Source organism: Bombyx mori, chromosome 19, assembly GCF_030269925.1.
Source record: "Bombyx mori chromosome 19, ASM3026992v2".
In the NCBI taxonomy this organism is placed as follows: Eukaryota; Metazoa; Arthropoda; class Insecta; order Lepidoptera; family Bombycidae; genus Bombyx; species Bombyx mori.
In genome coordinates, this window is record NC_085125.1 from 11,215,234 (window position 1) to 11,243,216 (window position 27,983).

A 27,983-nucleotide genomic window follows, 5' to 3' on the forward strand; every position below is an offset into this window, starting at 1 on the left:
GATCTAATGGGAAAGAAAAGAAGTTTTCCTTGTAACAATCTTTAAAATTAAATTAAGTATAGCTCCCGAGCTAAGGTCCCCGAGCTTTACATAATTTTACCTTCTGCTATCATTAACGCTTGTAGTAAAGTACATAAAATAGACCACGAATAGCCCGGGGAGTAGCGGCTTTTTTAGTGAAAACTCCTTAGCATCGTTGTAATTCGAAAGTTGATGAAATGAAAAAGCGATAGTAAAAAGAGACAGACAAATTCGTATGATTTAACGTGAGAGAAAATTAGATAGGAAGCAATACAGTGCTTCTTATATTCGTGGTTCTCTTTGTGCTCTGGTTCGTGCCTAACATTAGTATTTAATACATTCTGAATAAATCTATGTAATATATACGAATAAAATGTAAAATAATTATCAAACTTTATATCACTATGATCATTATAAAAACCTACAAAATGATCCTCTTCTCAAAACTTTACCTATATTTCATTATCTTGAAGCCAAATTTTTTGAAGGTTTCATTTCTACGTGTGAATTGCATACATGCATTTTTATTGCGTAGGTGGACGGCCGAGCTTACAGTATACTTGGCGTGTAGTGCTCACCAGAGTCGTAAATGCTGCCACCAACCTTGAGACATGACTTCTAAGTGGCATGGCGAGGAGATGGGCGCTGCGGATGAAACTCCTTTCTGAGTTATGTCTCGTCCGAGGCTCGGACGCTTTGTCTATGCAATTTTTCCGACTCGCCACAATGCGGAAAGTGCTTTAAATGAAATACGTAAAAGTTATTTGAATTTTTATTTTGCTTATTTTCAATTCAAGAAATCTATGAACGTACAGATAAACAGTAAAATAGCTCCGACAGTAACATATTGTGTATGTTAGCACTAAATATAAGCGCTATGAAGCGATAGAAATACCATACGATTTTGAGCCTTCAAATTTATTAATATCGATACATAATCGAATTTGCTTAATTTTGACAATTATGTAGTAACAACAATATTTCATTTAAATTTTTATCATATTAATTTATTTTTTATTTGCTTTCATATTGTTCTATGTATTTTACCACATCAACACGTTTGAAATTTTTGTTAGATACAAATTTTAAGAACGAGAATCTCATAAATTTGAATTGACTTCTTTGATTCATATGTAAATTTAATTTCACGGTTTGCATTTACGGCTTTCCGAGCATCAATGTAGGAGGCGTCTCTATTTGAAATTCATTAAACCTTTTTTTTATTTCCATCCATGTATTCTATGATTGCCAATTTGAATTTTAACTGAATATCGTTTTTAATGCTATCATCTTGTTTATTGAATCTGTGGAATATTATGTCTCTCATAATGCGTATAGTGTCATCCTCAATGTGTTCTGAAAGCCCTTCGCCGTATTTCTTTAAAGTATAAATGTATTTATCGATTTTCATAGTATCCCCTAAACTATAAATATTATTTACAGTTCGAAAAAAATCATAAATATTCGGCGTACAATCAAGAAGGATTTTTCGTAAATATCTCAATTTTACTTTTAAAATTCGTCCCCGGTAATCCGAAAGTTTTCTTAATGTTTCCCGGAATCTTGTGATCGCCTTCTTCATTAAGTAACCCGTTCCGAGACCCCTTAAGCTTTCGTCTAAAACTTTAAAGTATTTAGGGATTCTACGAGACGTGAATTTCGTTAGCAATACGTCACAGATGTCCGTGATAAAATTGTAGAACGGTCCTTTCGGTAATGCTGTTGTCATTGGAGTGGTCACCGTTAAAGGGATGAAAGGAACGTTGTTGAATATTAAAATCTCCTCTGAACGACTGGTCTCCCCGGATACTAGCGGATGGACGATATTTGTGGAGGCGTCATTAAACGGTGTTATGGAAACGTCGGTCGTTGTTGTTGTTGTTGCTTTGGTTATCAAATCTTGTTTGAAATTGTTATCATTTGATGTATCGCGAGATGTATCGTCAGACGTATCACTCGATGTTTCATCGGACGAATCACTCGATGTATCGCTACTAGATGTATCGCTACTAGATGTATCACAATTAATGTAACAAAAAAGGAACGTGAGCACAACAAACGAGTCCATTTATAACGTTTTCCTAACACGTTAGACGCAAGTTTAATGTTCTTCGAGAATGTTTTATTACTAAATTTCTAATTTCTGTGCAACGTTTCTGTTGCCGAACCACGATCGCGCAATCTTCATTAGCTGAAAAAAAATTTCGTTTTTAAGTGATTTTATTACCTGGTAACTGAGACCTTTAAGTCATGTCTATTTTAATTTTTATATTCTTATTTTTATGAAAAATGATAATATGGACTGAAATCAAATGAAATGAAATGAATATGATTAATTTGAGACATTAATGAACTTGGATGAAATTAAATGAAATGAGATAAGATGATATGGGATGAAATATAATCTCAGTAAAATGATGGTCATTTACTGAGAGTTTTTCAGTGGACTTTTTGGAGGATCCCGAGAAGTTACGTCCAGCGACTTTGTTTCATTTTCCCACATTTGTGCACTTTCACAGATATTAAACGGTTAATAAACCACCATTATTACACATTTAGACCCGAAGAAACACTAAATAGACAAAATAAAACAAATCACACAACTTCACTCCTCGCGTTCCCGCCAAAAAGTCCCCCTGTTGCTAATAAGTTCAAGCTTTCACCATAGATTATACACTTAATATTTGAGAGCTTTCACTGCATAAGGTCTGCGGATTTGATGACACTTGCAAATTTTAATTTTATGTACCGCATTTGCAGTACAATTCAGTACATATTCACATAATTGAGTCCTCTATGTAAATTGTGTTTTGGTGTGCAATAAAGTGTATTCTCTCTCTCTCTCTCTCTCTATTATCAAAGGTGGCAATCTGTGCATTTGGACAAAAAAAAATTATTGATATGTCAATACAGATTAAATAGTTAATAAACCACCGCTATTACACATTTAAACCTGAAGAAACACTAGACAAAATTAAACAAATCACTTAAATCACACAACTTCACTCCTCGCGCTCTCGCCAAAAAGTCCAAAAACATACGTTTTTCTTGGTGGCTACAGATAATAATTTAATTTGGCAATTTGTTTTTTTTTATCACCATGGACTGGCAAAAGAAGTTGTCTAATGGATATTGAACCAAGGCGTATCTATCGCCGGACATCTTTAGAATGTAATCCAAGTCCCATGTTTTAATACTATGCTTATATTATACGTCAAATCATTAATGATACTTCGCAGCTAAAATAACCGTTCCCGGTTGCATTCAACATCTACTATTACTTACTCCTTGCTTCGTTTCGGAAACTGTAATTTATTATTAATTTTATTGAATTTTCTTTTATACAAATCTGGTTTTGACAGTAACAAACAAAAAAAATCTAATCTTTCCTCTTCTTAAATTCATGGTTCACTATATTAGCGATAATGGCATAAAAATAAAAGATAGATATACGCTGTCGCGGGCTTTTTTGTAGGACTATGATAAACAATTCAACAAACTTTCGCGTTTATAATATTAGTAGGATTTTATACTTTTATATTTTTTTCAGTTTCATCTGACTCGTTTAAGCAAAACTCAAAAATATACTTTGATCTAAGTTAGTACCGGTTACGTCTGTATAGACATTATTATGGTCTAAGCTCTGTTGTATATGACGCAATTCGCCTGGTTAACTTTCATTTTTAAAGTGTTTAAATTCTATCCCAGTGTTTAACAAAGCAGGCTATTCAGTACAACAATTCGTATTGTGAAAAGTAATTATATAATCTGCTATCAACATCCAGTGCTCTCTGAAAAACATAGCTTAAAATTGTGAAAAGGCGAAACAGTGTTGGGTTGTATAATAAATATACCTGGAACAGTATAAGAGTGATTAAAGCCGCCAATATTTCTTCATCGGTCGCTACAAATATACAACTGTAGAACATCGCGTCAAATGTTGACAGTGTCCATTCTTCACCCCACCTACGAGATTAAATACGAACTATTATTATTTGACAGTGTTCCATTTTATTCCGGCTTATTTTACCAAGTCATAATAGAAATGCTTACAGTATTAATTAAGCGTTTTTTAGCGATGTAATTCACGATCGTCCACGCTACGAAATCAGTTTAGTTTTTTTTCAGGATTTTACTAGCAATAATAATTTCTAAATGACAGTCTATCCTATAGTTATTATAACCTAGAGACTAAAACAAAAATAATTTAGACCAATACAGGGTCGTTGGATAAGTCTTAAAATTAAAACTTATAGGCTTCCGAACAACGTTCTACTGAAGTATTTATTTCGTCTAACTTCTCAACTATCAGATAAAGATTTTTATTCACACACAACAAAAATTTTTGTGACCTGTATTAATTAATTGATATGTTAATAAAATAGACAATCACGTGGTCTAAAGAATATTTAATTTTTAAAATTTTGTGGGCGTGGTGAGTATATTTTTTTTAAAATACATAACGAATGACAGACTTATTCAATTTAACATGTAATTTATATGATTGAGTTCTACGTAGACGAGACCGCGGGCATAGTTAGTTTTGAACAAACTTGTAATTATTAATTACAGCGAATTTAAATAAATTTTCAAGTGAATACTTTCGAGTAAAATAGGTTCGTTTCTGAGATATGGGTTTTTTTCAATTAAACGCGTATTTTGGAGTGAACTGATTTTAGATTTTACTGTTTTTTCATTATGAAGTACACCATATTGATTTAGAACTTTACCCGATACAATATACAGCTGTGTGGTGTGTGGCGACGTGTGTTTATTAATTTTAAGCCCATAGAGTAGGAAGGGCAAACAACTTTAACATTAACGAACTGTATTAACATTTTGCTCTAGTCATAAATAAATAAGTAAATAGTTAACAAGTTGACAACACATTCTAGGTCGCTATGCCTCTAATTCATATTTTATGTAATTTCATTGACCGCGCTACACCATTCCTAGGAGACTAGGAACTACCAACATTCACGGCAGAGCCAAGCTCAGCCTTAAATGTTGGTAAATACAATAGAATGTAAACATAACAATAAACTGTGACAATTGCTTAAAGTGAAATCAAGATCTTCCAACGAGAGTTTGTTTTTGTTTGATAAATCGAAAAAGATTCTAATATTGTTTTTCGGAACACAAATGCTGCTACTGACCGATATTCTTATTTGCAAAAAAAAAATATCTACCTTTGAGTTTTAAGTTGCTCAAATGTATTAGTTATCTGAATAAAATAAAATATATTATTGTATTCAGTGACGGAATTTGAATCGGATTAGCTGTTTATTAATTGCCAACGTGTCTGAGTTTCTCGCCGGATCTTCTCAGTGGGTCGCGTTTCCGATCCGGTGGTAGATTCTGCGAAGCACTGCTCTTGCTAGGGTCAGTGTTAGCAACTCTCCGGTTTGAGCCCCGCGAGCTCACCTACTATGGTAAGGTACTAGTTAAGGTTACGCTGAAATAGCCTCTCAAGGCTATCGGAAAAAAAAACTGCTTATCCAAGTGATAAGTGAATTTAGGTGAAATATACATAACTATTTAAGACTTTATTCTCTTACCACGTAACAGCGAAGCAGGAAGGCGTATTACTGTCATCATATAGTAAAGTACTAGTGCTACCAGTTTCCCGGGTCGATAGTTCAATTCCTAGAAGTTTTTCTAGGAACGTTCTTTCGCTGGCAACCCAACTCATACCATCTAAAGCCTGTATTGAAACCAATAATTAGTCACTGATTCTCCATTTATTTATTTATTTAAAAATAACAAACTAACCCTTTCTATGAAAGCTGCTAGAAATTTGGATAGAACTATTTGCTTTGTTTCGGCTACTCCGAGACCTGCGCCTTATAAAATAAAATAAATATTATCCTTTGAGTTCAATATTTCATTCTAAAATTCGATAAGTTAATTATTTATAAATACCCGGAGTCACAGTTGATAATTGTTTGTAGACAGCCCTGAAAGCATACGCAATTTGATAATATTATACCGTAGATATAAACTTGTAGCCGAAAATACTTTGGAATAAATAGATGTGTGACAATTTATTTTCAATTTGTGGACACAGTTGGTCGTATGCAATTTTTTTTTCTTTGCTAAGACAGGTGAATCCTCTTAAAACACATTTAGTTTTATTGGTGCCGATAGACATCAACAACGAAAATGCCGCCACCCTGATTGAGATATTAGTTCTAAGTCTCACTTTTATAGTGACTGTTCCACCATTTAAGTCGGAAATCATTATTAATTCGCCGCAAAAAATGCCTTACCAGCACTAAAAAAACGTCTGTAAATTTTCAGGCAGTTTCCCCGAATTTACTTTCCATTAAAGCCTTATTTGGATTATTTTTAAAACAGTTGTAAAACTAACCAATTATCACTATACATGTGTATACATATGTTCTAAGCTTACACCAAAGAACAGTATCTTAATAGAATTAATAAATACACAGATGTATATATGTATTTATAAAAAAAGTTTAAGTGCATATTGTTTCTAAATTTGATCGATATCTATTTATGTAATGATGCCAAATTTTTATTTTATTTTACCTTAGTTGTGGAGAGCAAACGATCCGACAAATCGCAAGAGGACCAGCCAGCGTTCTCATTTCTTTTGATTCGTCGTTTCTGAAATATAACGCTCACAAAATGAATTAGTGCAGACTTTAAAAAATTACCGTAATACTGAACTCTCCTCCTCCTTGCGTCGGTTTCCTCATTACTGAGGGTCGTGGTCATGGCCTTGAAACAGTTCGTTTTTTTATAATGCACCGCCATCTGTTCCTATCTGCAGCTGTGTTCAGAGCATCGTGCACTGTGGTATCCAGGGCTGCACGAATCTGATCCGTCCAACAATGGCGGATCCAGGGGGGGGGGGGTCATGGGGTCATAACCACCCCCTGAGCTGGTTCCAAGACTTAGGTGAACCACTAATTGAATATAATGATTTTATTTATATATTTTGTCACCATACAGATTTTATGTAACTACAATATTTAATTAATTTTATATAATATAATAACTTTGTATAATGGCAAACGTTTGGGAACGAACGCATCTAAATTTGACTATGTGACCCCCTCCTGGCGCCAAAGCTGGATCCGCCCTTGCCGTCCAACGGGTCGGGTTCCTGCCTCTTGGTCGCTTGCCCTCGACCTTTCCAGTGACCACCAATTTCAATACTGAACTATACTGGGTATATAATGTTTTATATAATTGAGGTGACATCTGCCATGAACTTTTGTTAGTTTGTTAACATTTTGTATTGATGATCACTTTGTTGGTGCAACTTAATAAATAAAAATAAACAAAGCAAACCTTCCGTGCACATAATGAGCATAGTATTCCTCCTCAAAAACCAGCACGGACACATCCAGTGCAGTGCAACTCTTCGGCAGGACTTCTGCGTCTGAACCGGCTACTTTATTTAGAGCCCATTTTAAGAGAAAAACAATTGAGTACGAAGACCACCACGCTATGGCAGTAACTGCCCATTTATACCCATCGCTTTTTGGTAGAGACGATTTCCACGGCTTTAATACCTGGAAAGTATTTTAACTTGCACAGTAAGTCTTAAGTAAGTATTAGTCCGTATTGATGGGTACACCCTATGTATTTCTGACAAGAATCTTCAGTTAAGAATTGTAGATCGTAATGCCGTTGATGCAAATGATAAATTTCGGTCCGGGTCACCAGTGTGAGATTTACAACCAAGAGAAGATCTTCCGCCGAGCGGATGTCATTGCTCGGTAGACCGAAGATCTGGCGAAGTCCCGTCGGACTGTCGAATGTTATTGTTCGGGACTTCGCGAAATTCAGATATCTGTCAAATATTTTATGTTGTATGATAGGTACCCGCTACAATGTTCTTGCACTATTAGTAAAGAAAATACTGCAATTCGCTGCAACTAAACTAAAAAAAATAATGTTAAAAATAATTCATTTTGCTTCGCTTTACTTACGTAGAGAATCAGTAGAGTTATAGTAATCGTGTAGCCCAGTGGAGCTTTTCTCTTTGTCTGCATGAGGCTCCATTCTCTAACCAAACATGATGTCTTCCAGTACTCTGATTTATAAACAACGGCTTCATCTAGGATTTAAAATATTTTCGCTATAAAGAGTGCGAATTGAATGTTCTCGAACATAAAACTATTTGATTGTAATTTTCTTAAGTTTGAAATTCGAAAAATTCTTTGTTTTTATCAAAATGATTTTAAAGAAAATGGTATATCGGTATAATATAATGGTATAAACAAAATTATGTTGTATTTTAGTTTTTAGTGAGCTCGATAAAATTAGTATCATTAAGGTGTTGACTGCTGTAACCCACTAGTTTTGAATTTATTGAATGATCACAAATTTACATCTTGCGAAATCTTCACACAAAACGAAGGCAGTCCTCAGACGTCCCTTGCGTTCCCCTGAGACCGTGGTATTTGATTTTACCAGCGGCTCGAGAATATTTAAGTATGTTTTTTAAAATCGAATCGTCGAGAATGTATGAAATCGATAGTAGGGGATCAATATCTTATATCTTAAGACCAAACTACCATTCATCTCAGTAGGGCTCCCTATAGACTACAAAAGTGCAACAGAGTGAAAACACGTGTAGTATAGTCTTGGATATTCTTTTATGTCTCTCTAGCACGGTACGGAAAAGAGCATTACAAAGTCTGCGTTTCAATAGTGATTTAAAAATGATAACTTTATTAGCTGACCCCAAAAGACCTGGTACCGTCCGAAGTTCCGTAAATTATAACAAAAAAAAAACTTTCTTGGGTCTTGGCAAGTTGTAGACATAATAAAAACTACCTTTACGCTTTAATCTCAAAGCCATTTTACAATCATAGAATACTTTTCGTAATAATAATAATAATAATAATGTTTTTAATTCAAGTATCCATGACTCATATAAATTGTTAATAAGACTTAGACCTATGTTAGTAGTTATATTTACATCACAATGAATTACTGTGGTAACATCCCATGGGAGATGGCACCACAGCGACCCATGTATATACAGTCCAGCCTGCTTGCGATCATGCTCAGGATACTGTTGGAGCTGGCCCTCACTCTGTTTACCAGAGATGCACACCTCTTACGCATGGTAGCGTAAAAACAATCTATGTGCGCGTCTGCAAACATCCCTGATGCGCTACAAAAGCGGGGCAGCACCACCAGCACCCTAATAATAGACTAATAAAATATGTTTTACATTTTTATGTTTCGAACTGATAACAGAAATATTTTATGAAGAGACTAAAATAAATAATGCCCTTTTTTTTTGAATTTCAAAGCGATGATTGATCCAAATAATCCTATTAAAAATAAGTATACACGTACAATATTATCACAATGTACACTTACGATACAATTCATTGTTAATTTTCTAGAACTTTTCTTTTGTTTGTCAAACCTTTGCTCGCAATCATCTTACCTCTCCACGGAGAGTTGTATAGTGACCAATCCAAAAAGAATATATCGCTTCGACACTGCTTCCAATTCACCCAAACAACTTTGATTACCTGAAAATGAAATCTTTTTTTTTAAATCAAAATATATAAAAGCATAATAAAAATTATTATATATGGATTCATTTTAATATACGCTTTCGAGTAATTCGAGCTTTATATCAAAAAGCATTCTGATTTATATCGTATTTTAATTGTTATATAATTAAAATCGTCTTAAAGTATAATAAGATAGCGAATATTTTGCGTTGTCGAAAAATAGTAATAAATTATAAAAACCTTTAATGAAACAGATGAATATATTAACATTTTAATAATAGATTCCTCTCGTTTAGAAAGCGGTAAGACAAGTGGAAGTGTACCGGCTTCTGCGGCTAATGCATGAACCGTCGATATTAACGCAGACTGAAAATATAAACAAACAAATTTTAATTAAGAAATTAATTTAATTAAAACTTAATTAGTTATTCGTTGCTAAGATGGTATCATGGCCAACCTGGTATTAATTGGTTACCGGAACTCATAGATATCAACAACGTAAATGCTTCCACTCACCTCGAGATAAGAGTTCTAAGGTCTCAGTATAGTTACAACGGCTGTCCCACCCTTCAAACCGAAACGTATTACTGCTTCACGGCAAACATATGCCCTACCATTGCCATTATTACACGATGCTGTTCCTTCACCGTGGAAGTAAATCGTAAACATTTGTTAAGTAGGTAAAATTTGGTAGGCAGCGGCTTGGCTCTGCCCCTGGCATTGCTGACGTCCATGAGCGACGGTAACCGCTTACCATCATGTGGGCCGTATGCACGTCTGCCTGCGAAGGCAATAAAAAAATATAAAAAAGTATACGTATTTCATCAGAAAAACTGGTACCTGCCTGTCGGCATTCGAACACCAACACAGTCGCTTCGTACGATACGAACATACCAGGCGTCTTACCCTTTAGGCCACGACGTCTTCGAAATGACAGGGCACATAGTACATATTGTATCCATCCTCGACAAATTAAATATTGCACTACCTAAAGACTCATAAGCACAAAGTGCTCGAAATCATAAACCTAATTTTAGCTAATAACTAGCCGTACTCGCCCGCTTCGCTGGGCATTTAAAACTAACATTATTATTTATTGTCATTATTATTAGGGAGTCCAACGCTCGTATAAATATTAGCCTGTCCATGAAGTACACGTATTTTCTACATGGATACCCAGTTTCAAATCAATCGGATCCATGGTTCAGTAGTTATAACGGAACATCCGTAGATTTATATACCATATATAAACCACTGTTGATTTATATATTAGTATAGCTAATAATGTATTTATTTATTTGTAAACTCACAAAATATAATGTGTCAGCGAGTGCCGCCGATACTAATGGCACCACAGAGGCATAGGATGCGCCCCGACGCACCACGCCCCGCCATTGTACTAAAGCGTACAAGGATGTCAATGTGCCCAGGACGAAACCCCATATCTGTTTTACAAAGAAACAAACAAACATTAGAAAACGTTCGCATCTGCGTAAAGTGTAAGTAAATTAATAATATCGAAGGGTGAAAGACTAAGCGACATTTTATAGTACGCGACATTTATCTTTGTAATTAAAGGTGCGTTTTAGTTAGTATTAGCATCAACAGTTCAATGTTTTTAATTGAACTTTAATTAAGCTTACTAAATTCAAATAGCCGAAAATGGGCTCCGGTGGTAGATTCTGCGAACCACTACTCTTGCTAGGGTCAGTGTTAGCAACACTCCGGTTTGAGCCCCGCGAGCTCACCTAAACACGTAAGGGTGAAGCTGAAATCGCCTCTCAAGGCTATCAGCATAGGTAGGGAAAAAAACCGAAAAGGTTTTTTGTTATGATTTTTTTTCCAAATTTTAGTCTTTAACTAGTTCTCCTGTAGTTGCAAAAATGTCGCTTAGCCATATCTATACCCTTTCACCCCTCGATATAATCATATGAGAAAAAATTTAAAATTCTCATAACTTTTTCGCTAAACTTGACACGTTTAATAACCATTCATCAATATAACGTATAGATATATATTAATACGTGAAGAAAAACCTTTGTACCCCTTTTTACGAATATTGCGCGGACGGAGGAGTATGAAATTTCACACACTTATAGGGAATATAGGGAAGGAGTGCAGAATGCTAATTTTTTTTTAATTTATGCATTAGAAATAGGTATTAATGTACCTATTATATAATATATCAATAAAAAAACATTACACACAATACCATGTATTTGACACACACCTATACCTATATACAGTATGTACTATTTGTTTATTGTCAAACTTTTATTATTGCTTAAAGTCTGTGGTCAAATTGAGAATAGGTTAATATTGTTTATTTTTAATACATATTTTTGTCTATTTTTGTATAATCTTCTTGGCGAAATCTGTGATTATAGAAGTATAATAAATAGTCTTTGACAATAGAACCATGTTAATGTTCAAATTTATAATTTCAATTAATTATAGTCGAATTTCGACTACTGAGGGACTACACTAGTAAAGTTAATTTCATGAATTTGATTAAAGACATATCGTCTTCTCGTATTAAAACTGTATAATCTCAAAACTTACTAATTTTACAGGAGAGTGTTTTATAGGTTTAACATGTGATATTTTTAATAATAATCACCTCTGCAACATTTTTTACCAGCTAAATTATCTGTCTTTAAAGTAAGATAAAATTATGTATTAATTTTGTTAACACATACAGTCAAAACATAGGTAAACTAAAAAAAGCTAAAAAACTAAAGCTAAATTACGCTCTTTTGACAGTATTTATGAGAAAAATACTGGTGATACTTACTAAATCATTCCGCATATTAACTCAGTTTCGAATATTTTAGGAAATTGTAGACTTTTAATGCGAAAAAACGATATATCTTACCTCTAGTCCTCGAAAAATACCCGCATCCGGCATGTGGTGCTCAATCTTCAATGACGAAGTAGCACTAGAAGTCATCGCGTTGGCATATTCGGTTTCCGTGGTAATTTCCAAACGGAGACCGCCCGTCGCATGCTTGACTTTTTCAATCCTGGTTCAATTTATTCAATATTCAAAGACACATTCAAACAACAAATAGATATTGTGTCTATGAAGACAGCAAGCTCGAAAATTTGAGAGAGAGAGAGAGAGAGTATTACTTATTGTACACCAAAAAAAAAAAAAACAATGCGAAATATTAAATACAAAAAAGTATAATTACGGTCTTATCGCTAGAGCGATCTCTTCCAGACAACCATCAGGTGGAAAAGAATCATTTGGAAACGAATTATAGATATAGTGAGAAAGAATTTCCCTTCGTAATTTTTTGAAAAAGTTCGTAATTATCGTGCTCTCTTAAATAGCTTCAGTACAATGACATTATTCATTTTGACATTTGACACTAAGCAATAAAGTTCCATGTTAATGGATATGAAAATGTCACTCATTTAATACGATCATTCATTGACAGTTCGGGTGTCATCGTATTCCGTTAAAGATCCGAGTTCTCCCGAAGGAAAATAATTTCTCACTACATCTATACACGCGGTTTACCTACCAATCAATTAAAATATATACACATACACACATACATACACAAATGCCATATACATATACATTTATAAATATACGTACGAATACACAATGTAAGGTAATAATAATTACGGTTATTGTTAAGAGTTTTTATTACAGTCATTTAAAAAAAACCATGTAGCATAGTCACACCATGTTCTGCCTCGTTTGATCGTGATGGTGCTGCTCTAGACCTAAGCTTACCCGTAGTTTTCTCCCCCCCCCCAAACTTATCTCTTGGTAGGGTTTTCGGTACGCAGCGGCTTGGCTCTGCTCCTGCCATTGCTGAAGTCCATGGACGACGGTAACCACTCACCATCAGGTGGGCCGTATGCTCGTCTGCCTACAAGAGCAATAAAAAAATGGTATTTTATAGCCATATTGGTAGGTATCACTATAATAATATTATCTCTTTCTGCCACAAAGCACTCGTGTTTTTCAGTCCGAAGGAAAATATGTGTTTTATGGTGGGTAGCGGCTGTTGCTATTTATCATTTATAGGATCTGATTAATCACTGGCCCTTGAGAAACAGCACAGCTAAACAAAACTGAGATTTATGTAAAAAGATTTAATTCAAAATTCTTTTTTAAATAACCTAAACGTTTTTTCATTGACAATAATTTATTACAAACCTACTGTAATTTAAAATTCAGCTGCAAGAATCTTTGAGACACCCTTTCTCATTCTTAGACAATAAAGACAACGGCCTCGAATTTCGGCAAATAATTTATGATCTTACTACTAGTTTGAGTAGATTTAATTTTATTGCAAAAGTTTACGGTCCCTATCCGCACTAAAAAATAATTGTAGGGGTTAAAGATCGTATAAAGTTGATAGTATCAATTAAATAAAGCATTTGTAGCAATCTATTGAAATATTTTGAAGTCTGGTGAATAGTTCATAAGATTATTCGTCTCCTTACGGCTTCAGGCTTTTCCGTTTATTCTGTATTGCTCTAAACGGGAAAGATAATAATTAATCACTTATCAAGCGAGCCGCGAATTGGTCATGGCAATTACAACAACGGAACGCGAATCCTCCACGATGCCGCACTGCAAAACAGATGTTCTTCAAGCTACAATAGCTAATTGGAATCTCTCTGTTACCGTAAACAACAGACCTTTCACTATATTTCATTTTTTTGTTCAAAAGAGAAGTCTTCTTTTGTTTCAGGAGTCAGAAACATCCGAGAGGCAGTACAGTGTATCTATCTTCCATCAATCTAATTTGTTCAAGGAAAGCACCGACAAATGCCAATAGCGTGAACGAATGTTCCGATCTATACACTATACACATAAACTAGCCGTACTCATCCGCTTCGCTGGGCATTTAAAATTAACATGATTATTTATTGTCATTATTATTAGGGAGTCCAACATTCATATAAATATTAACCTATCCATTAAGTACATGTATTTTCTACATGGATACCAAGTTTCAAGTCAATCGGATGCACGGTTCACTAGTTATAACGGAACATCCGTAAAAACCCCTGTAGATTTATATATCAGTATAGATTAGAAAACAAAAACTACATATATCTAAATTTAAAAATATTAATATAATAATATTTATATACGAAACAGTAATTTCTTAGGCAACGGCTTAATTGCGCGGTACAAATTACAACATCATCAGGCACGTCTGCTCCACGTCGTTAAATTTAACACGCAAGATGACGTGCCTACAACTTTCCTAATTATACTTAGACTTCGAAACTTTTCACGTTCATCTTTTTTGTCAATTGTTATTCGATGATTAATGCGTGATGTGGTTACCATCTATATTAAAACTTTTTGAAGTGATACTTCTTTATCGATGCAGGGAGGAATTTTAGAGCATGTAAAAACGTGTGTATCGTTTTTCGGTTACATGTCGCTGCACGTAAATTCAACAATTCCTGAATCGCGGTGACGAGATGTTACACAGTTTAGATGGTTTACGACATCCACGTTGTGATGCCTATGAGATTCTGATCACTATGTGATTCTGATAATCGCTAAACTCAGATGAGCCGAAAATTCGTTACTAAAAATAAAATCAATCGATTTCTCACCTCAAACGGATGTACAAAGTCCGTAGATAAATTACATTGCTGGTATTAGATACGGCAGAGAGCTCTTTGTGTACTAAGAAATATCTACGAAATTTATAGGACGGCCATGTTTGTTTCTGAAAAAAAAAAAAGTTTATATATTAAGCGTATCCTTTTTCTACAACAACAAAAATTATAACGCCAAATTGCAAGCGAGAGTTATTATGACGATAGATCCTACCATAACACAAATATGTACATAAGTTTCATGGGTAATTTATTGCATATCAAAAAAATATGAGACATTTTCAAACGTTTTATTGCACCAGGTGGGTGAATGAAAAACCGGGCAATAACCTGAGTTCACGAGCCATGTGGTATCCTCTAGATTAAATAAACCTAAATTTAATCAACAATTCACTTTTCATCCTCTAATTAAACATGTGACATAGTAAGTAAGCATTTATATAAACTTGTATCGTTTAATTAGGAGAGGAGTAATAAATCATACTTAGAACTGATCAGTCGTTTGAATACCTTAGTCCCGACCTTATAAACTAAATATCAATCAATCGACTTTGTAATCGACTTCGTATTAATGTTTTATTATTAAATATAATGTAAGAAATTCACAAAAGCTTAATCTGTAAATAGACTATGTCATTCCACAATATACATTAAAATTTATATTTTAAATGACCGGGATCAATAGCCAGAGATTTCGGACTGAAAATAATGATATATACATAAATATTACCTGAACGTATTGGCCATCGGGTTTCTTCAAAGACACTGGTAATGCTTCGAAATTATCTTCGAAGGAGATAAAAGGCGCTAAGGTCTCATTAAAACTCGATGAGGTTAAGTCTGTAATGTTTATGGAACAATCGAATCTGAAATAATGTATATATAGTAATATGAGAACAATTTTCATTTATTCATAAGATCGTTGATTTTTACATGAACGTTGTCATGATTATAAAAAAATAATACACGGTGAAGTGATAAAAAATGACTTTTTTAAAAGCGTAAAGTGGTCGAACAGACTTCAGGGTGTTAGTTGGTGATCGTAGCCGAAACACAAAGTGATTTCTCATGCCCGCCATAAATAAAAGTAAGCAAATAGAAAACTCACGAAAGATCATCGCCTATTTTAAACTTCACCGGTAAATGACAGGGTGAAATTACGTTCTTGTCACTCAGAAATTTAAGTCCACCACTTTTCGTATAAACTGCCACAGCTATTTTAATTTCATTCTGAAAATTAACAGGATTAAACTTTGAACAATTTTAAATGATCACTCATTTATATTTTGTCCCACTCAAAAAGACTATTTGCCAACCTTCCCGCTGGATAAATCCGTATTCCACGATTGCTTTTCATCGGACGATTCAATTATTAGGGCTGGTAAACCTAGTGAACATTAGGGAATTAAAATTTACACCAAATTTATTTCAGCTTAATGTAATATCAGTGTAATCTTAAGTGAAATCACAAGATACCTAATTGTTAAATGTTTTTATTTTTTTTATTGCTTAGATGGGTGAACGATCTCACAGCCCACCTAGTGTTAAGTAGTCACTGGAGCCCATAGACATCTACAACGTAAATGCGCCACTTACCTTGAGATATAAGTTCTAAGATCTCAGTATGGTTACAACGGCTGCCCCAGCCTTCAAACCGAAACGCATTACTGCTTCACGGCAGAAACAGGCAAGGTAATGGTACCTACCCGTGCGGACTCACAAGAGTTCCTACCACCAGTAAATTCAGCTTAATGTAATATCAGTGTAATCTTAAGTGAAACCACAAGATAATTGTTATGTCAATACCTTAAGACAAGTCAAGCAAAAATATCCACGCACAGCTCTGAAACGAACCACAGAACTAATATATAATAATTATCGCTCTTATTTTTCTAGAACTTTTATCTATCTATATTGTTCAGGTTACAGATAGCATTCAAATAATATTTTTAATTACTACTTTACAACACAACAATGTTTACGTACGTAAGTCTACCTTTTATAATTGGTAATTTAGTTTGAAGCCAAAGCCGGCACGGCCCCGCTAAGTCGTTTAAATAGAAATTCTTCACACATATGTTGACTAAAGTACGGCACGCGCGATAATCTTTTTGCTAAAAACAGAAAACAAATATTATTGAAGTGCATGATATTACTGCGTGTAGGTGTCCCTAATTTTTTAAATAAATGATTCAGCATATCGAAAAAAGAAAGCTATAAAATAAAAGATTATTATAGGTTGTGTAAAAAAAAAAAAACTTTTTTCAATACAAATCTGCACTCATTATGAGTTTAACGAGGACCTGACGAGACTCTCAGTGAAAAACTTCTGTGACTGATAATAAATTGAGATTGATCAAAGTGAATTCAAATAATGTACTTACAGCCTTTGTTATACCGAAAATATAAAGAAAATAAGCAACTTATAATTCTCATAGATATCATTAAAACTCTACTGAACTTAGGGTTGAATACGAAGTTTTTATAAATAATTTATTTGTTATTTTAATTTAACATTTTCTTTATGAATTTTTACTGGAAGCTCTAACGTACGACAGAAAGTTCAGGTATTTTATGACGATGAATGCACTTGATAAATAAGCAGAAGTAGACGTTTATCTTATACCTTTAAACAAGCAATTTTTGTATATTAATATATACCTATATAATCTGAATCTCGGAAACGGCTCCAACGATTTTCATAAAATTTAGTATACAGGGGATTTCGGGGGGTGATAAATCGATCTAGCTACGATTTATTTTCAGAAAATGTTGTTTAATTCATGTTTTCAATAATCAACGCTTCCCGACATCTATAGGCGAATAATAATACTATTTTTCTTAATTGAGGGCAACTAACCGCTTTAAAGACACAACAAGATGGCGTTTTTAAAAAAAAAAACCGAGCAAAGCTCGTTCATCATCTAGTAAATCTTACCGTACATAAATATTCGTATTTTATAACATCTAACAGAACTAACGGATGCAGCAAGGTCTTTTCGTATTTCGGTCTCGTGTTCAAGAACGTTTTCGGCACACAAATCCCCCGTATCACGATCTCATTCTTGGAGCACGCGCATCCTTCGCATTTGAAGCAAACATTGTTATCGGCTTTGTAACCTCGGGCACACTTCACGCATTGAACTTCCTTCATCGGCGATCCGTCGAAGTTTTGTGTCACTGTGTCAAATACATTAACTAAGAAATATAAAAACGCAAAATATTTTATTTTATTTTTATTGCTTAGATGGGTGGACGAGCTCACAGCCCACCTGGTGTTAAGTGGTTACTGGAGCCCATAGACATCTACAACGTAAATGCGACACCCACCTTGAGATACAAGTTCTAAGGTCTCAAGTAATTACAACGGCTGCCCCACCCTTCAAACCGAAACGCATTACTGCTTCACGGCAGAAATAGGCAGGGTGGTGGTACCCACCTGCGCGGACTCACAAGAGGTCCTACCACCAGTAAAAATTATGATTATCCTCACCTGAAATATAATCACTAGGACATTTCCGACAAACGAATCTACCGGATACATTCTGACATCGCCGGGGCACACATATGCTTCGATCCGCTGAAACCAGCTCAGTGGCATTGCAGGGTTTACATTTCGCTGGCCCTTCTGGTACGCTGTGCTCATCACATCTACATCCAAAGCCTGGATATCAAAGCAGAGACAAAACGGTTACAATTTTTTCCTGTGACAATCAACAGACTATCTTACCACCACCCCCCGTCTATTTCTGCCGTGAAGCAGTAATGCGTTTCGGTTTGAATGTTGGGGCAGCCGTTGTAACTATACTGAGACCTTAGAACTCATATCTCAAGGTGGGTGGCGGCATTTACGTTGTAAATGTCTACGGGCTCCAGTAACCACTTAACACCAGGTAGGCTGTGATCTCGTCCGCCCATTTAAGCAATAAAAAAAACACACAAACAAAACACACTTTCACGTTTAAAATATTAAGTACCTACGCATATAATGCTTACATATAATCCTTTATTTACATATTTTATGTTTGGTAATATGTATTGGTCAACTTACCGTCTAGTGACGTAATCATTGAAGAATTGGCCGGACATGACTGGCATCCTAATAGACCAGGATCATAATAGGCTTCCGGCTCACATTGTTTCTGTGTATATGCAATACTCGCCGTTGATAAACAGCATATCATAATTATTGCCCTAACTATGCATCTCATACTGTGATTTGTAATTGCCTATGATTAAACTCTGTAAAATTAACCACAATTTTAGAAGAAAAGAGACACGAATCTACTATCACCAAGTAAAAAAAATCGCAGTTAATATTGGAGCGTAACTTGAAAGTTTACTAAAACAAACAAAAACTTTTATTAATCTTATTAACTCAAGTGCACGTTTGATGTTTAACACACTATCGAAAACTTATGGCGGTAGTTATTATAGAAGTCGAAGTCGAAGAGTCGAATATTATATTTTGAAGTCGTTTTGGCCTAAAGGATAACACGTCCGGTGCATTCGTATGAAGCGATGCACCGGTGTTCGAATCCCGCTGGCGGGTACCAATTTTTCTAATGAAATACGTACTCAACAAATGTTCACGACTGACTTCCACGGTGAAGGAATAACATCGTGTAATAAAAATCAAACCCGCAAAATTATAATTTGCGTAATCACTGGTGGTAGGACCTCTTGGGAGTCCACACGGGTAGGTACCACCACTCCGCCTATTTCCGCCGTGAAGCAGTAATGCGTTTCGGTTCGAAGGGTGGGGTAGCCGTTGTAACTATACTGAGACTTTAGAACTTATATCTCGAGGTGAGTGGCGCATTTACGTTGTCGATGTCTATGGGCTTCAGTAACCACTTAACACCAGGTGGGCTGTGAGCTCATCCATCCAACAAAGCAATAAAAAAAAATTATAGAAGACAAAGGTATTTGACTGATGTTTGAATCTTGCTGACGACTTTTTCAAGATATGTTTGCATATCGACGCTTGAAAGGCAAACGTGACTAAGCGACAATGCGTGAACTTTACAGTAGACTAATTTAAAGATGAAATACTTGAAAAAAAAACTATTTTAACGAATATAGCTGTAGTAGAATCTAGCTAGTAACTGTAGGATTGAAATGATTTTAATAGACCTAGAAATACATTTGTTTTGCGCATCGAATATGGTTATTGCCTATCATTTATGTACAAAGCAGTTATTGTCGCTTAGTCATGTTTGCCTTTGAAGCGTCGATATGCATATACACATCGAGGGATGAAAGGCTATTTGGTTTAAACGACATTTCGCTTAATACGCGACATTTATCTGTTGGGTATAACGACGAAAGGAAGATCTTCCACCGAATGCGTGATATTGCTCGGTAGACCGACGGTCCGAATGATGTTGTTCGGAACTTGTATACTGCAAGCTTATCTTGAAAATGTCGTAAGCGAGATTCAGGCATCTGTCAAATATCTTGTGTTCTGTGATGGCCACTGCCACGTATCTTTGTAATTAAAGACCTGTTTTCGTTTTCAAACAATTCGTTTTTTGAATTTTCCCCATTCAAACAGCCGAAGAACTTTTTTGTTATTGTAAACTAATAAATTCTACTAGAGGTCCCGCAGTAGTCGAAATTCGACTATAATTAATTGTAATTGTAAGTTTGTACACTATTATGATTGTATTTTATACTTCTATAATCACAAATTTCGCCAAGGCTACACTATAAAAAAATATTAATAAAGACAAACAATATTTAATCTATTCTCAATTAGACCACATACGTCAAGAACAACAGTTTGACAATAAATAGTATGCATGCGTGTGTGCGTCAAATACACGGTAGTAGTGTGTGTAATGTTTTCTTTGTTGATTTAATGTATCTTTTATGCATTATTTTAAAAAAATATTAGCATTGTGCACTTCTTCTATATATTCTCTATAAGTGTGGAAAATTTCAGACTCCTCCGTCGGCGCAATTTTCGTAAAAAGAGATACAAAGTTTTAGCTTCACGTTTTAATATATAGATATGAAGGAAAGGTTTCATTCATATCGCAAAGCTGTCCAGTAGATATCGAACGAACGAGTCAAACGACCCAGGTCTCAAATTCCGCGCGAACGATAGGGTCACTTCAAAAAATACGAGTCGTTCACTAAATCGACACGTTTAACACAAAATCTACGAATCAGAAGAAAAGAACCAAACGAGTACGATGGTCATTCGGGTCATTTCGGGTTGCCGCGTCTCGCTTAGTCGTTCGTTGTCACATAATGTCGCCATAACACATTTGGATTGTTTTGATCTCACGTAAACAATCGAACTATAACCGTTCCTTTAAGTTGTTATTCAATACTAAACTTTATCCAGCCAGTAACCTGATAATATTATTTACGTCATAAATTGATGTAATAAACGGTAACCCAAACGTTCGACTGAACGGGTCGCACGAACCGGATCATTTTGTCAACAGGTCAGTACTGATCTGAATCTCTAAAATTGAACGAACGACACATATCTACTGTCCAGTGCAATGACCTGTTCATTGGCTGATCATGTAGGACATTAACCTTATAAGGTTTATAATAATATATGTATTAATGGTATGTATAAAGTTGATATAACCACGTCGTGGTTTGCCAAAACAGGAAAAGATTACTGCAATACTTGAAAATGATATTCATTACGATTTATTTTGCATTCGGTATTTCTTGACACCGCAACGCGTATGTTTCTAAGCATACAGGCTTTGTGTCCAAAGAAAGACGAAGGAAGGACAAAGAAGCCCTCGGTCTGTCCAGGCAGTTGCCGCTCCCCGCGTAGAGGGTCCAGCGGTGAAGATACGGAAGAACCGTCGAGGAGGAAGATCCGGCAAGACACGCGCTCCGCGGTCGGCTGCAGTTGTTTTAGAATTGCTGCCGGCCGCTAAAGACAAGGGTATCACTTACGAAGAAGTGATGGCCCGGGCGCGTGGTGGCGTGGATATTGACGCCATCGGAGTGGAAGGCGGACTGAAGGTTCGACACACGGCTAACGGCGCTCGTTTGCTCGAATGTCCCGGTGCTGACTCAGGAGCGGTTGCGGACCGACTTATGGCCCGGCTCCGCGAAATATTGCCTGATCCGGAGGTGGTGAGGATCGACAGGCCTGTCAGAAAGGCGGAGATCAAGGTGACGGGCCTGGACGAGTGCGCCACGAAAGAGGAGGTGGCTGCCGCTATCGCATTGCAGGGGAACTGTGCTCTTGCAAACGTCAAGGTGGGGGAGCTTCGGAGTACATATTCCGGAACTCGCTCTGTATGGGCGCGGTGCCCCGTACAGACAGCCACCCTACTGGCTACGCCTGCACAGGGAAAGCCCGCTGACACGCCCGGTAGGCTACGCGTGGGGTGGGTCATTGCCCACGTGCAGTTGCAGGAAGCTCGACCATGGCGATGCCTTCGATGTTTCGGCACCGGGCACGGCCTCGCCAAGTGCTCGTCAGCTGTTGACCGCAGCGGACTATGTTTCCGGTGCGGCCAATCTGGGCACAAGGCCGCTTCCTGCACTGCCGCCATGCCACACTGTGTATTGTGCGACGCGGAGAAGCGGCAGGCCAACCACCGGGTTGGTGGCCCAGCATGTCATTTTACCTCTTTCTCATCCAAGAGGAGGAAGGGTAAAATAAATAAAAAGAAACCGGTTGCAAATAAAGCAGCTGGCGAGTCAGTTCCCGCCGCGGTCCTAGAGCCGGAGGGCGGGACGGACGAAGGAGCAATGGACGTGGCCCCTTAATAATGGGTCACGTTCATCGCTTCCTCCAGGCGAATTTGAACCACTCCGCCAGGGCGCAGGATCTCCTCGTCCACACCATGGTGGAGTGGTCAATCGATGTTGCCATAGCCGCGGAGCCGTACTTCGTCCCTGCGGACCAGGATGCCTGGATCGGGGACGTCGACGGCTCCGTGGCTATTACTATCAGGCAGGCCGCGGCGTTACCCCCCCTGGTGATGGTGGCCAGGGGATCCGGTTATGTCGCGGCCAGGGTCGACGAAACCGTCGTGATCGGGGTATACTTCTCTCCGAATAGACATCTCGCCGAGTTCGAGCAGTTCCTGGGCGGGCTTGAGGTGTTGGTTCACCGCCTCGGGTCCCGCCCGGTTATCTTAGCGGGAGACCTCAACGCAAAATGGGTGACTTGGGGTTCCTCCCGCTCGGACTCACGCGGCAGGATGCTCTCGGAGTGGGCGATCGCGGCTGGTCTCTGTCTTTTGAACAGAGGTTCGGTCGCGACTTGCGTGCGATGGAACGGCGAATCTCACGTGGACGTGACATTCGCATCTCCGTCCATCGCACGCCGCACCCGTGGCTGGCGCGTTCTTGAGGGGGCGGAGACGCTCTCGGACCATCGATACGTCCGATTTGAGCTCTCAGCCTCCTCTCGATCCGCGTCGGCTATGAACGCCCGCGGTGAGGAGGAGCTCCCGCGAAGTGCTCCTCGGTCATTCCCCAGGTGGGCACTGAAGCGCCTGAATAAGGAGCTCCTGGTGGAGGCAGCCACGGTGGCTGCGTGGGCACCCGTGCCTACTAGCCCCGTGGACGTGGAGTCAGAGGCTGACTGGTTCCGGGGAACGATGGGTCGTATTTGTGACTCAGCGATGCCCCGGGTAGGCAGCAGTGCTCCGCGTGGCGGTGCGTACTGGTGGTCGCCCGAAATCGCGCAACTCCGCGAGGAGTGCGTGCGGGCGCGCTGCCGGAGCGCTCGCCATCGCCGCCGCCGCCTTCGCGATGAGGACTTCGCGGAGGTAGCGGACCGGTTGCGCGCCGACTGCCGCCAAAAGCAGGAAGCGTTACGACTGGCCATCGGTGAGGCCAAATCTCAGGGCATGCAGACGCTCCTGGAGATGCTCGATCAGGATCCCTGGGGGCGCCCGTACCAAACGGTCCGCAAGAAATTGCGGCCGTGGGCGCTCCCAGTGACGGAGCGTCTCCAGCCTCAGCAGCTGCGGGAGATTGTCTCCGGGCTGTTCCCGCAGATGGAGAGGGACTTTGAGCCTCCCTCCATGGGCGCGCCGCCTCGCAGTGACGTGAGCGGTGTTGCTGAGGTGGTCCCTCCGAGCATTTTGGAGGAAGAGATTCATGCGGCCGTGTTGAGGATGCGGAGAAAAGACGCGGCCCCCGGCCCTGACGGTGTTCACGGCCGGGTCTGGGATTTGGCCTTCGGTGCCCTTGGGGACCGGCTCGTGCGGCTCTTTGAAGCCTGCTTCGAGTCGGGACGGTTTCCTAAGCAGTGGAAGACGGGCAGACTCGTCCTTCTGAGGAAGGAGGGGCGCCCCGCAGACTCACCTGCGGGGTACCGCCCCATCGTGTTGCTGGACGAGGCGGGAAAATTGTTGGAGCGAGTTATCGCCGCCCGCATCGTCCGGCACCTGACCGGGACGGGTCCCGATCTGTCGGAGGAACAGTATGGCTTCAGAGAGGGCCGCTCTACTATCGACGCGATTATGCGCGTGCGTGCCCTCTCTGACGAAGCTGTCGCCCGGGGTGGGGTGGCCTTGGCGGTGTCCCTGGATATCGCCAACGCTTTTAACACCTTGCCCTGGTCAGTGATCGCGGGGGCGCTCGAATATCATGGCGTCCCCGCGTACCTCCGCCGACTGATCGGGTCCTATCTCGAGGACAGATCGGTCGTGTGCACCGGACACGGTGGTGCGGTGCTCCGCTTTCCGGTCGAGCGCGGTGTTCCACAGGGGTCGGTCCTTGGCCCTCTCCTGTGGAATATCGGTTACGACTGGGCTCTGAGGAGCGCCCTGCACGGCCCTCTCCCGGGCCTAAGCGTTGTGTGTTACGCGGATGACACGTTGGTCGTGGCCCGGGGGAGGAACTATCAAGAGTCTGCTCGTCTTGCCTGCGCAGGGGTGGCATTCGTCGTCGGTAAGATCCGAAGGCTGGGCCTCGACGTGGCCCTCGAGAAATCCCAGGCCCTGCTGTTTCACAGGGCTGGGAGAGAGCCGCCACCCGGGGCCCACCTGGTGATTGGAGGCGTCCGCGTCGAGGTCGGGGTGACTGGGTTACGGTACCTCGGTCTCGAATTGGACGGTCCCAAGTTGCCCCGCATGGGTGGAGCAACGCCGTGTCCTTGTCTCGCAAATAGGACCGGACTTGTCGCTGCCGACTGTCGTGGCTACGATGCTCGGCAGCGATGAGTCCTGGAAGGCGATGCTCGACTTCTGCGAGTGCACCATCTCGCAGAAGGAGGCGGCGGAACGAGAGAGGGAGAGCTCATCCCTCTCCGCACCTATCCGTCGCCGCCGAGCCGGGGGCCGCAGAAGGGCTTTTGTCCGACTTCGGCCCCTGTAAGAGGCGAACTCCCCCCGGTGAAGGTCAAGGGGCGACCTGAGGGGGTGAGGCCGCGCGGCGCGCTACCAGCACTCTAGCGCGCTGCCATGGAGTAAATAGAGCGACCGGTCGACGGTGTATCGCGTCCCGACCCGGCAGGCTGGTTCTGGTCCAGCGGGGTATTCCGGGACACCAGCGGCACCGTCTGGGCGGCCCGACGGGCTGCCGTACCGAGACGGCCGACGTTTCAGAGCCTTCGATTCGCCTCGAAGGCTCCGTCGGCTGGGCGTCCTTGGGGTGAGCCGCGCCGTCTGGTTGTAGTGTTGACCGCGGTAACCCCCCTACCTCATCCGGGTTCTGACCTCGGAGGGGATCGGACGTCGGGTGTAAGAGTGCAGGGGAGTCGTTTAGTGGGTGGGCCCTAAAATCCTTGGTCCCGCGGTCTGCTCATAACACCATGCAGATCGTAGAGTCTCACATACCCCGCGCGCCCCTTTTGCGCGGGGACCTCGTAGGAGGTTCGGTCCTCTAACCGAAAAAAAAAAAAAAAAAAAAAAAAAAAAAAAAAAAAAAAAAAAAAAAGGCTTTGTGTCCAGCATTGCTGTCACCTGACAGTAACAACTGACCATCAGATGGACCGCAGGACTTTGAGGCTAGTAAATTAAGATAGTAATTAGTAAATTAGAGCATTAGAACATAGCACCGACATTTAGTAATTTAATATATTTCCTATTGACGATCCATCGTTTTTAGAAATTAATCTATATAGATACACCAAAACCTCAAACTATCTCTCGGATTACTTAGCGCAAAATACCGTTGGACCATTCGATTCTGTTTTAGATTTATCCTTTACAATAGCGTGTAAGCTTTTGATACAATTTTGTTGTAAAGTTTTTCCTCGAATTCTTTTCCTTTGTGTCATAGTTTGTGTCCTCCCCCGGAGGTGGGCTGGAATAAGCTTCAACGATAAATCCGTTAGCGAAATAGTATTTTATCGGTTTTCGCGAGCTGTGGACATAATTAAAACAACTTTTACGGCTTAATCTCGCGTCTTGTATGACTGTCCTGTGTCCGTAACCACGAAAACTGTAATGTATTAATAAAGTAGTATTTCAATTATTATTTATTACACTTCATGTAAAATTTAAATACATTGGTGGACTTAATTCCTAAGGCATTCTCTACCAGTCACCCAAAGGTAGTGCAGAGCAAATAGTGGTAGGTGCAATGAAATTTATATTAAATTTCAAATACATACACAAATATATATACATACCATAAATGAGCGTAAATATATGTATATACATTTATACACAAATACATATACACACATACATACATATAATAGTTTACACAGTATTCAAAGGAATATATTAATAAATTCATTTGACAAAAAACTTCAACTTTTATTAAGTTCATGACGAGTGGGTGTACTATCTATACTCAACTATCATACTCATCATGAGTATTAGACTATATTTAAATAAAATCTTATTAATACAATTTACGACACAATATCAAATAAAAATGATGGATATAAAAAATAGATTGCTGGTGGCGGTGTCTCGGTGTCTACGGCATAAGCCACCAGTGGTTAGGACTCCAGAGTGAGAAACCTTCTCAACATACGAGCCGTACCAAGGATAATTACTTTCAGTAAAGTAGTATTATTATTAGTAGTTATATGAAACGTTGGTAATAATATGTGGCGTTTAAGTACGCACCTTTTTATGATGCGTAAGCCGGAACGCACGAGATGTGGGAAAAAGAATATAGTCTGTGACACGGGACCTTTTTTACCGCCAAATATTTAAAACGCAAAAATAATTTATAATGTGTTAAATAACTAATATAATGTAATTACTTAGAATTATTTATGCCGCTACAACAATAAAATTTATATTGTTTCAACTGTGGTGTTAATTATATAAAACACGACTTTACGGCGAAATAAAGAAGGGACTCTATATGAACTCCCTTAATTACATACAATGGAAATAAGCAATGCGAGATTAAACCATAAAACTAGTTTTAATTATACCGTTAGCGACACTCATTTTAATTGATACTAACTTTAAGATTAAAACTGTAACAAATGGGGTTTCAAAATATTGCTCATCAAATAACACCACCATTCCTGATCTCGTATCTAGTTGTGTTCTGAATTTAGCTGTCGTTAACTTACCAAATTATTACTAATGTGTCAACATGTTATTCGAAACCGCTAATCATCAGCTAATCGAGTTCTCTCTGACGTAATCACTGGCTCAATAGCAAATTTCACCCACGTGTAAATAGTTTAGGCAGCCGCAAATCGGCTTACATAAATATATTTGTTGGCATTGTTTGATTTATCGTTGCTAGGATACGAACCGCTAACAAGTGTACGATAGTATCCAATAAGTACTCTATGGTTTAAGTCTACGTAATCGTTTTTTTTTTGCTTAGATGGGTGGACGTGCTCACAGCCCACCTGGTGTTAAGCGGTTACTGGAGCCCATAGACATCTACAACGTAAATGCGCCACCCACCTTGAGA

The 27,983-nt window shown here is 38.9% G+C and overlaps 1 protein-coding gene across 4 annotated transcripts; it reads right to left on the bottom strand.

The window, feature by feature from the left end:
- Positions 1-779: 779 nt before the first annotated feature.
- On the bottom strand, positions 780-27,771 carry LOC105842299 (meckelin). Of its 4 annotated transcripts, XM_062674090.1 has the most exons (21): positions 27,631-27,765; positions 19,192-19,382; positions 18,634-18,804; positions 18,122-18,320; positions 17,137-17,254; positions 16,457-16,527; positions 16,249-16,370; positions 15,871-16,006; positions 15,135-15,250; positions 12,409-12,556; positions 10,844-10,978; positions 9,774-9,899; positions 9,461-9,548; positions 7,986-8,113; positions 7,342-7,565; positions 6,574-6,651; positions 5,944-5,978; positions 5,794-5,864; positions 5,580-5,725; positions 3,876-3,987; positions 780-2,212 (listed from the first exon to the last, which is right to left on the bottom strand). In XM_062674090.1, exons 10-21 carry the CDS (start codon positions 12,481-12,483, stop codon positions 2,150-2,152), a joined length of 1,281 nt encoding a protein of 426 aa, XP_062530074.1. In that variant the 5' UTR covers positions 12,484-12,556; positions 15,135-15,250; positions 15,871-16,006; positions 16,249-16,370; positions 16,457-16,527; positions 17,137-17,254; positions 18,122-18,320; positions 18,634-18,804; positions 19,192-19,382; positions 27,631-27,765; the 3' UTR covers positions 780-2,149. The 4 variants fall into 4 exon arrangements, with proteins under 4 accessions (XP_062530074.1, XP_062530071.1, XP_062530072.1 ...); XM_062674087.1 differs by lacking the exon at positions 780-2,212 and having other exon boundaries at positions 3,613-3,987; XM_062674088.1 differs by lacking the exons at positions 780-2,212; positions 18,634-18,804 and having other exon boundaries at positions 3,613-3,987.
- Positions 27,772-27,983: the final 212 nt, after the last annotated feature.

Bases quoted from the DNA above. Each gene is read 5' to 3' on its own strand.
- LOC105842299 (XM_062674089.1), bottom strand. From the start codon at position 12,483: ATGACTTCTAGTGCTACTTCGTCATTGAAGATTGAGCACCACATGCCG. The intron at 9,900-10,843 runs GTGAGTTTACAA...TTATATTTTCAG, and splicing joins TCGCTGACACATTATATTTT to TCTGCGTTAATATCGACGGT. The intron at 5,726-5,793 runs GTTAGTTTGTTA...GTTTCAATACAG, and splicing joins TAGCAGCTTTCATAGAAAGG to GCTTTAGATGGTATGAGTTG.